The sequence below is a fragment of the Mobula birostris genome, chromosome 6 (genome assembly GCF_030028105.1).
Source record: "Mobula birostris isolate sMobBir1 chromosome 6, sMobBir1.hap1, whole genome shotgun sequence".
Classification (NCBI taxonomy): Eukaryota; Metazoa; Chordata; class Chondrichthyes; order Myliobatiformes; family Myliobatidae; genus Mobula; species Mobula birostris.
The window spans coordinates 102,481,430-102,491,690 of NC_092375.1; the positions used below are offsets into that span (position 1 = coordinate 102,481,430).

Genomic DNA, 10,261 nt, shown 5'->3' on the forward strand with positions numbered 1-10,261 from the left:
ACTTTCAAGGACTCTTCATCACGATTTCTATATTTATTATTATTTCTTTTTTTCCTTTTGTATTTGCATAGTTTGTCCGCTCTGTTGGATGTGGTCTTTCATTGACTCTATTAGAGCTTTTGGATTTATTGAGAATGCCCACAAGAAAATGAATCTCAGTTGTATACGGTCATATACATGTACTTTGATAATAAATTTACTTCAAATTTTGAAAATGTCGTCATGGATAGATAGAGTCGTAATGAGAGCTTTCAGCACACTGGCCTTCAGCAATCAGAGTACTGAGTAGAGGACCCACAAAAGCGCACCTGAACAGAGTTGCGGGATCCAAACCAAGTGCAGGAGTTGGGATTTATGTTGAAGTTGTACAGGACGCTGGAGAGGCCTAATATGGAGTATTGTGTGCAGTTCTGGTCAACTACCTACAGGAAAAGTATCAATAAGAGTACAAAGACTATTTAAAAGGATGTTACTGGTATGTGAGGACATGAGATATAGAGACAAAGGGTGTGGAACAAGCTGCTCTCAAAAGTAGCAGATGCAGTTTCAATTTCATCATTTAAGAAAGATTTGGATAAGTACAAGGATGGAAAGGATATGGGAGGCTATGATACAGGTACAGGTCGATGGGATTAGGCAGAATAACAGTTTGGCGTGGACTAAATTGGCTAAAGGGCTTGTTTCTGTGTTGTGATGCTCTATGATTAATTGATTGGTAAAGTTTTGATGAGTTACTGAGGATCCAGGGCAAGTAATTTCATTTCCCAATTCAGCGTTTCTATTGGGCTGAATGTATCCTGGCAATACCCAAGCATAGGTTTACTGAATGGCATTCAAATTAAATGTGTAGCTATCAGGACTGCTCGTCAGTGTTTGGTCACACAGGGACAATGTGCATATTCCAGATAGACAGGAGCAGAGATCAGGACCAAACCCCTAGTCCCTGGAACTATGAAGCTCTAATGCTCTGATTCAAAGTTAATTTAATACCAAAATACCTACATATCACCACATACTACCTTGAAGTGTGTTTCCTTGCAATTATTTAGAGGAAAATAAAGAAATACGATAAAATGCATGAAAAACTAAGTAACAAAGATAGACAGTTTGAAAAAGAGAAATACAATTTTTTTCAAAGTGAACAATTTAAACAAATTAAACAGAGTAAACTGTGTAGTAGAGTCCTTGAAAATGAGTCTACATGCTGTGAAGTCAGTTCAGCATTGAGGTAGGTGAAGTTATCCACACTGGCTCAGGAGCCTGATGGTTATAGGGTAAAAGCTGTTTCTAAACCTGGTGGTGTGGGACCCAAGGATCCCGTTCCTCCTGCCTGATACGGCCTTGATGGTCAGGGTCCTTGACGATGGATGCTAATTTCTTGTGGCAATACTCCTTGTACATACCTCAAATGATGATAAGTTAACTGTCTCCTACGAGTTACCCTCTATGTCATCACCATCATGATGTGCCCTGTCATATGACATGGGCATGACCATGAATGTTCTTCGCAAATTTTTCCAAAAGAAGTGGTTTGCCATTGCCTTCTTCTGGGCAGTGGCTATACAAGATGGGTGACCCCAGCCATTATCAATACTCTTCAAGATTGTCTGCCTGGTGTCAGTGGTCACATAGCAAGTACTTGTGATATTCGCCCTCTGCTCATATGACCACCCACCACCTGCTCCCATGGTTTCGCCTGACCCAGATGGCAGGCTAAGCAGGTGCTAAACCTCACCCAAATGTGACCTGCAGGCTACTGGAAGGAAAGAGTGCCTTACCCCTGCTTTGGTAGAGATGTATCTCCACCCATACCCTCGATGTAGAGAGATGCTGAAATGAGTCAAATGGGAATTGATAGGCTGCATGAAAGAAAAAGTCGCAGGTATGTCGGGAAATAAACAGAGGAGAAACGCTCTCCTAGGAGCCAGAAATGTCCGAATGGGCATATGACATCTTTCTACATTCCTCGATATCACAGAACATAGAACAGTACAGCACAGAAACAGGTCTCTCAGCCCACACTGTTTGCCAAACCAACTAAAATTAGTAAGCAAATGGCCAACTAACGAAGCCTTTCTGCCTACACAATGTCCACATTCTTTCATTTTCTTCACATTCATCTGCCTATCTAAATACCTCTTAAAAGTCCCTAATGTATCTGCCTCTACCACCACCCCAGGCAGCACATTCCAGGGATGCACCGCTCTCTGTGTAAAACATTTGCCCCTCACGTCTCCTTTAAAATTACCCCCTCTTACCTTAAATTCATGCCCTCTGCTATTAGCAATTTCAACCCTAGAAAAAAGATGCAGTCTGTCTACTCTATCTATGCCTTACTAAGCCTCTATCAGATCTCCCCTTATTCTCCGCCGCTCCAGAGAAAACAACCACTCATTATAGCACATGCCTTCTAATTGTGGTAAACCTCTTCTGTGCCCTCTCCAAAGCCTCAACTTCCTTCCTACAATGGGGTGACCAGAACTGTATACAATACTCAAGATGCAGCCTAACTAGATAAAGCTGCAAAACAACTTCCTGACTTTTGAACTCCATGCCTCGTCTAATAAAGGCAAGAATTCCATATGCCTTCTTAATCAGTTTCATCATTGCCATTAACACTGTTCTCCTAATGCGCCTGAAAAAAATTGTTAACCTTGTGTCCAGCCGTGATTGCACTATGTTCCAATTAGTTTAATACGCATCACAGTCAGCACAGACGAACATGGGCCAAAGGGTCTGTTCCAGTACTGTACTGTTCTTTGTCCTACGACTGCTTCCCCAGTCATATGAATATCTATATAGAGAGGAATTCACATGGATCTCGTTCTCCTATAGACAAGGATTGAGGGAGAGTTTCAAGGTTGCAACACTGCTGTTGGAAGCCTAATTTGGAGATGTTCAACATTTCTTGAATTGCTATGTCTAATGCTCAGTGGAACATTCTTCTTTGGTTACAGTAAGAAGTTATTCTGACCTTCTCAACATACTCTATCATTGCTTTTCCTTGTAAATCACTGCAGGATGAACTAAAGAGGAAGCACACTACAGCGGCCAGACCACACTCAGTAAACACCCAGCTATGGGCACCAGAACTCAAGAGTTACAATAACGTGCTTGTAGAGATGGTACAGAGATGAGCAACCTGACTAAATCCTGACATCCACATGGTTGCAAGTTCCATGAGTCATTGAAGAGCAGCTTGCTTCATACTTATAACCTCAATTGTTCTCGAACACTGCTGCAGCAGTGTCCAACACAAAGCATGGTGTACATATATCAACTCCGTTCTTTACATTATCTGTTGGCTAAATGGAAGAAACAGTCTCTTCTGCAAAGTGTCCTGACTGAAGTAGCAACTTGTTGGATTTGCAATGAACTAAATGAAATTCACTCTCTTTATCAAAGGGGCTGTGTTGCTTATGGGATGTCTGAAGAGCAGTTGCAATTTTTCATTGCTAAAGTCCTTTAAGGTCTTGATACAAATGAGGCAAATCTAGACAAATCTTCATTTTCAATCACTGGGATTAACACAATGTAACTGGCAAATGCTCGTAAACACCGTAACAGGCACATAATTTCCACCATAATGGGACTTCCTGCATGCAAAACATGCCCACTCCAGTCTGTAGAAGGAGATGCTCAAACTGGAACTGAAGACATACAGAACCACCACAACAAACCAAAAATGAAAGGTAAGTAAATGGTAGACTGACTTCAAGCACAAAAAGCTGGGAGCCACAATCATTTTCTGCAAACTAGCTGAAGGTGAGAACAGTGGATGGTAACACTTATTCCCATCTTAACTGAAATCTATTCAACAATCTCTGTGGAATGTGCACATTAGGCAGGAGCAGACTGAGTTATGCTGAGATGGTTGTGGTCTTTCCATCCCAGCTATGACTCGCCTCACACACGGGAATGTAATTCTGATTGCCTTTGAAGGGCGGGGGGGATGTTAAACACACGTGTGCAATCTATAACATGCTTCATGAGTATCAGAGGGCCATGGCTATGACTAACTGATGGCTATGGCTCTTTTGAGAGGCACCAGCAAATGGGAACGAGAAGTTACTTACAATATGTCAGTAAGTAAACGAATAAAAAGATTAACATGCATATACTGCAGGAAATGGTGAAATAAATAAAGCATTCACTGAAGTACAGAATTTTTTAATATATCAAATTGGCTGTTTTTTCCCCTCATGTATTGACCTGACAGTACCAATGTGCCTCCACCCCCTCTCCCCTCCCACCTCCGCACTCCATTAACATTATACTTACCCGCCCACACATCCTCAGTCAAGAAAGGAACATGTTTATTTTGCTGCAGGATTGGAGACTGAGAAGCAGAGATGATGTTTCCATGGTAACGCACCATGGCATTGGGGCCTAGAGCCAGGCATCAGGCCTACCTCTTACACAGCTGTTTTGGAAAGCCAATAATTGTGGTATTTATGAGACACCAGATACTTCATTATTTCCTTGCTGAGGAAGAAAAAACACTAATGTAACAAGTTACACCTTGGGAGTTCATTTTTAAAAAATCCCTTCCTCATGGACTTCCACAGCCAGGCATCTAATAGGTCTAATGAGGCATATAGTTATTGATGTCAGAACTCTATTTGAAATGAGGAGCCAAGAATGCAGCAGACTAAGGTTTATCATTCTAGAGGACATCAATCAAAATGCTTTTCAATTACATGGCAACTTGTAGTAGAATTTAATTGAATAAAGAAGATTCCATTTGCTTCCATCTGATCCCCCTATTTCAATACATCACCTTAAACTTGGGAGTGTCCGCTGTAATTGTCCTCAATGTCACTGGGTTAGGAAGCAGGCAACAGTTTTGCTATATTGTGATTCATGCTGGAACGACCAGTTTTGAAGGGCAAGCTTGGTTGTTACCCTTTCACATTGTTGGCATTCTATGTTGATGCCAGAATATGTGGTGACACTTGCAGGCTGTGTCCAGCTCAACACAAGGTGTGTTGGTTGTTAACACAAATGACAGCACATGTAATAAATAAATCTGAATCTGAACATATTCATCCTCTCCTTCTGGAGTATGAGGGAGGTCCACCTCTACTGACATCAGACTTCTCCCACAGCAAATCTCCAGTTTTTCCAATGTACCAGTTTTGAAGATGATACCTTGGCTGGGGAAGGGAGAGGGTAACTAGCACTTGTACACAATGGACAGAATCCACATGTGAAATAACTTCACTCATTCTCTTTCTTCCTCAGCACCACACCTACATTCATTGTTCAGTACTTCATCATATCAATCTAGAAACAGCACCCAAAGAAACCAAAGGGACAAGATATGGCAAACCAAGTGTCAACAACCTGCATCCAAGTAAAACTGCAACAACTAAAATGCTTAAATTGTAATTCCTACAGTTTTTGTAAAATTGAAATTCAGTTAAAGCAAATGTCAGTGGAACAGATCTCTTAGCAAAAGGAGAACAATACACTAGTACACGCACTGAACCATTTTCTTGTATATTGGTACCCAGCACATAGCAACGAATAATGCACACAGAACATGTGAAAAACCGCAGGATTTATGGAACCTATGGTCTATAATAAGTTCTAGTCAGGATCAATAGGAAAACTGCAAGAGATTACACTTGAGCAAAAAAAAAAAATCTGTTTATTTTGTGCCATGAGATGAAGGGAAGAAATAGCAGTAGAAGCTGGTTTCCTGTATCTGGTGACATCTCCCAGCTTTTGGTAAAGTCTACACCACGTTACTTCTCCATTCCCAGGTCCCCACATCTTCTGGATGAAACTGAATCAGATCATCAACCACTGGAGTGAGGGCAAGAATGGTGCAGTGTGACAATTTTGCTGGGGCAGGTTATACAGATGACACACATAGGAACAGCCTCAGTGCTTTCAATGATAATTGAGGGGTCCCTGAGCTCCACCAAGGAGAATCTAACAATGTCAGTTTTCAGCAAACGGTCACAGAATGTATCCTGTGACTGGGTGAACAATGCTGACCAAAGGGTTGGCACGCTCTCTAAAAGAAAGAGTCTGCTGATCTCTCCGGTTTGGGATGTGCAATGTTAGTGGTCACAACAGTCACAGAAGGTGGAGAAGGGGAAGGAAAATACTCAATTTTTACAAATGTGTTGACTTCTCACCAGAATTACAGGGCAATCCTCCTTTTGAGAAACACACCGGGCAGCTTGATTAGCTGCAGGACTTACCAGTAAAGTCAACCCAATTGCTTTCCATCAATATCTTTACAACATACATAGACAAAAAGAAAAACTCTTTGCAAGATTTTGCCAAATGGATGGTGACATTCCCTAACCCAACTCAACAATTAAGAGTTGGAAGACCAGCCAACCTTCACACCAACCATTTGGTAACATGCCTAGACTTTTAAGGTAAGATGATATGACATGAACAGCAACCAGGTTTAGCAAATAGCCCTGGGAGAAATGTGGTTAGTTGAGACAGTGGTTAGCCCCATTCAGAACACCTTCCCTCAGCAATTCCATACAATGTGTTTATAGGATTAGCAACTCGTGCAAGTAACTTATTATACAGAAGAATAACAGCATCAGGAACATGCAGATTAGGAAGAATGATGGGTGTTTGATATCAGAGTTCCATACATCCAATTCTGGAAAATAGCAGATTCACTGCAAAAGTATGCAACCCCACGGAAGCTTCCCCACATTACACATAAACAGGTTCCAACAAAGCCATCCCTTCACCGTCGGCTGACCAAGAAAACTCACGCCCACTTTTGCAGGACATTCCATTCTTTGCACTTAGTACATTGCATACTTCAGAGCCACTCGAAGACAGTGTTTCCCGAAGTTGTGGCTACACAAGATCATACTGAACGTCTTCATACCATGAGGAAATGAACATCCAACTGAACACCTTGATACCAGGGGAACGTGACAAAATCACACCGAACATCTTGATATTAGAGAACTTGAACAAGATCACACTGAACCAAGACTAAACTAACATGAAGAATCTTGATACCAAGAGGACCTGAAGAAGATCAGAATACACATTTTGATACCAAGACGAATTGAACAAAATCAAACTGAACACCTTGATACCAGGAGAACCTGAAGAACAGATTGAACACCTGCATATATCTTTAAACACGGGCAATGCCTCGGCTTTCCCCAGTCACTGTTGATTGTTCGGCCACATTCCTGTCCACCGAAAATTGAACCAGAGACCTGATCTGCTCCCAGCCAACCGCACACATACAAATGACAACCAAACGAACTGGCAGTGGGGAGGGTTTCAATCCGGCCTTGGGGGCCTTATGATCTTACCTGCTTCCACAGGAAGGAGTCAGCCTGGTTCCTCCTCCAGGAGATGCCCAGGTGGATAGCGGAGAGGAGGATGCCGCTGATCACCGCCGCTCTCATGCGAATGGGGAGTAGGGTGTAGATGATGTAGATGAAAAACACGGTCCACCAGACGCCCTCAGAGGCGGCGCGGGGCTCGACCTGCAGCACGCCCACGACCTGCACGGCCAGCATAACGGCCACCACCAGGTAGCAGATGACCCACATGTGGTCCTGGTGGAAGGAGTTGCGGTTGCACAGCACAATCAGAAGCAGGATGAGGAGCATGGAGGAGCCTAGCACCAGCAGGTAGGCCAGATGGCGGCCGCCCGCGACGCAGTAGAAAACCAGCATGACCGCGCAAAGGAGCAGGAGGACGGCCATCAGCATGGTCAGGCTACTCTGGTTGAGGCGAAAGAAGTAGCGCTGGTACAGTCTCTCCAGCTTTTCCGATTGGAATTTCTTGGACTGGAGGATACGGAGGAGCCCGTTACAGCAGTCGGCAAACGACAGGTCCACATCCGAGGCCGAGGAGTCCACGTCGGCCAGCCGGGAGCGGGCCCCCTCCTCCAGCCCCACTTCCACCGACCTGGGTCTCACCTCACCGTCCAGGCGGACCACGTTGCTGCGGCTACCCGCCGCCGCCCTCTCTCTGCCCGCTTCCTCCTGCCAAGCCGGCTTGGACCTCAGGCTCGTCCTGCAGCTCTTTCCCGCGAAGCCCCCCGGACCGTCGGCATCGCCCACCTCCCTCCAGCGCTTGTCGCGGCTCTGGCCCGAGGTCGGCGCACCGTTGGCTCGGGATTCCGGGCTGCCCTCTGCCCAAGCCGCACGGTGCTCGGTGAGCTGCTGCGCTCCAACGCCGGGCGGGCTCACACTGTTCGCCCTCGACATGGTCTCGGGCACCCTTTGTCTCGGCAACTGCTCAACGGCCAGCCAAAAACTCCCTCTCTTTTCCCCTCCTTGGATCAGGCCAAGCTGAACTGCTTCACCATCCTCACAGCAACGCGTTTCCTTTATCACCCTCCTCACACAAACTTTCAGGTGGATTACTGGGGTTTTTTGCCTCTTCTTGGTCCACCCACCGTGTCAAATCCTCTCCTCTTCCAATTCCATTTACCCCAACGCGAGTCCCAAAATTCCAGCCCTTTCTCTCTCTCTCTTTTGCAACGCCGCTCCTTTTTTATACTGGGACAGTAATCTCAAAATATTCTCACCGGTGATTCTTGCTGAAATTTAGGTATAAAGGATTCCGGTAGTCGGCTCCATCTCCGCCTTATCCAACACTAAACAAATGTTCACTGGTTAAAATAAAAGCTGATGGTCTTGCAATGCAGGAACATAAAACAAAGCAGCAGTCCGTCCCGAGAAGGTTCGATTCCGTGAGTTAATTCCACAATAAATGATCCACAGACTCGATGGCGCGGATCCCAGGAAACTTAGGAGTTTTTTCTGTTGTAGTCCTATAAGTAATGTGTTTCTTTCGGTTATCACCCTTTCCCTTTCCTTACTGGGAAGTAGTTATGTTGCTTTAAATTCTTCATCCTTGTAACTGAAAGGGGGAAGAGTAATGACCATTGATCGTCTGTCCTGTCTGGGCGGAGCGTGCAGAACTGGCGGACGAAACGTGGTAATCTTTTCTACGGTGAAACCAAGACTGGAGGCAGTGTCAGATGCTTCACCGATGCACATCAGACAGGGTGATCAGCTCGGCCTCATTCCCTCGATTCGAGACATTGTATCCCCTCCTCTTCCGCGGCCCTACAGCAAACAAAGCCGGACACCGAATCAGCCTCGACTTACAAGAAAGACTACAACATTCAGCAGCAGACGCATTAACACATCGCTGCGGTGTGTATATTAAACAGAAGACTCACATTGTGAGTGGCAGATGTTACTTTTATTTTTTGTCGTTGTTGTCCGTTTGCAGATTCAAAGCAATCCTGTAGTTTGCAACGAAATGTAGACAGCAATATTTCCAGGCATCAAATACAGTCCGTCTCCTTTGCTCCGGAATGGTTCGAAATTGATTTTTTCAGGGGCTTTGCACGGGTCCAGTGATCCGTGGAGAGGAAGAGCATCGAAAGAAATAAAGCACTTATTTTGCAAAAATAAGGGGGGGGGAGAGAGAGATAAATTGATTGAACTGAGCCAGTCGTGTCTACATTGTGGTTGCAATGGACACTGGCAATCGGGTCTGCGCACCCGCTTTCTGCTGCCTGCCAACCAAACTTGATCTAGGGCCAAATACCCCCGCCTGGCTACAGAAGAGAGTCCGCCTCCTCTCTGCTCTCATTGGTCTACCGCCTGCCTTTGATGTCTTTCGCAGCTTCTCGATTGGCCGAGCTCCGCGGGTGGTCTGCGTCACTGTGGCTCATCAGGTTTAACTGCGGCGATTATAGGCGGGGCTTCGCGTGCTTCACTGACAGAAGCACTGGGCGCCCCGGTTAACCCTTTGCAGGCGCATGATGCCAAACCACATCATTGCAACCAACTTTGCGAGGGGAGCAGGGAATAAGCCCGAAATTCATTAAACATAAGGCGGCAATAAATATTAGGCGATCAATGAACATTGAACAGTACAGCACAGTTCTGGCTGTTCTGCCCACGGTGTTATGCCGCCCTTTTAATCAAATTATTAATCTAATCCATCCCTCCTGCATAACCCTCCATTTTCTTTCATCCATGTTCCTAAGAGTTTCTTAAATGCACGTAATCTATCTGCCTGTATCTCCACCCTGCAGTGTGTTCCACGCACCCTCCATTCTCTGTGTAATATTCCTTACCGCCTATAATTTCCTCCTTAAAATTATGCCCCTATATATTGGACATTTTTTCCGTGGGAGAAGGGCACTAGCTGTCCACTCTATCTGTGCCTCTTATCATCTTATACGTTTCTATCAGATAAGTCATCTACTCGACAGAGTAAGAGT

The 10,261-nt window shown here is 44.8% G+C and overlaps 1 protein-coding gene across 2 annotated transcripts in view; it reads right to left on the reverse strand.

Moving 5' to 3' along the window:
• Window positions 1-9,541, reverse strand: part of adcy5 (adenylate cyclase 5) — a 396,314-nt gene extending 386,773 nt beyond the window's left edge. The window contains exons 1-2 of one of the 2 annotated variants that reach the window (XM_072260948.1): window positions 9,206-9,541; window positions 7,317-9,089 (exon numbers count right to left, since the gene is read on the reverse strand). In XM_072260948.1, the coding sequence (XP_072117049.1) occupies window positions 7,317-8,222 (906 nt within the window). In that variant the 5' untranslated portion in view covers window positions 8,223-9,089; window positions 9,206-9,541. Of the gene's footprint in view, window positions 1-7,316 lie in introns of both variants that reach the window. The other variant, XM_072260947.1, reaches the window with a different exon arrangement.
• Window positions 9,542-10,261: the final 720 nt, after the last annotated feature.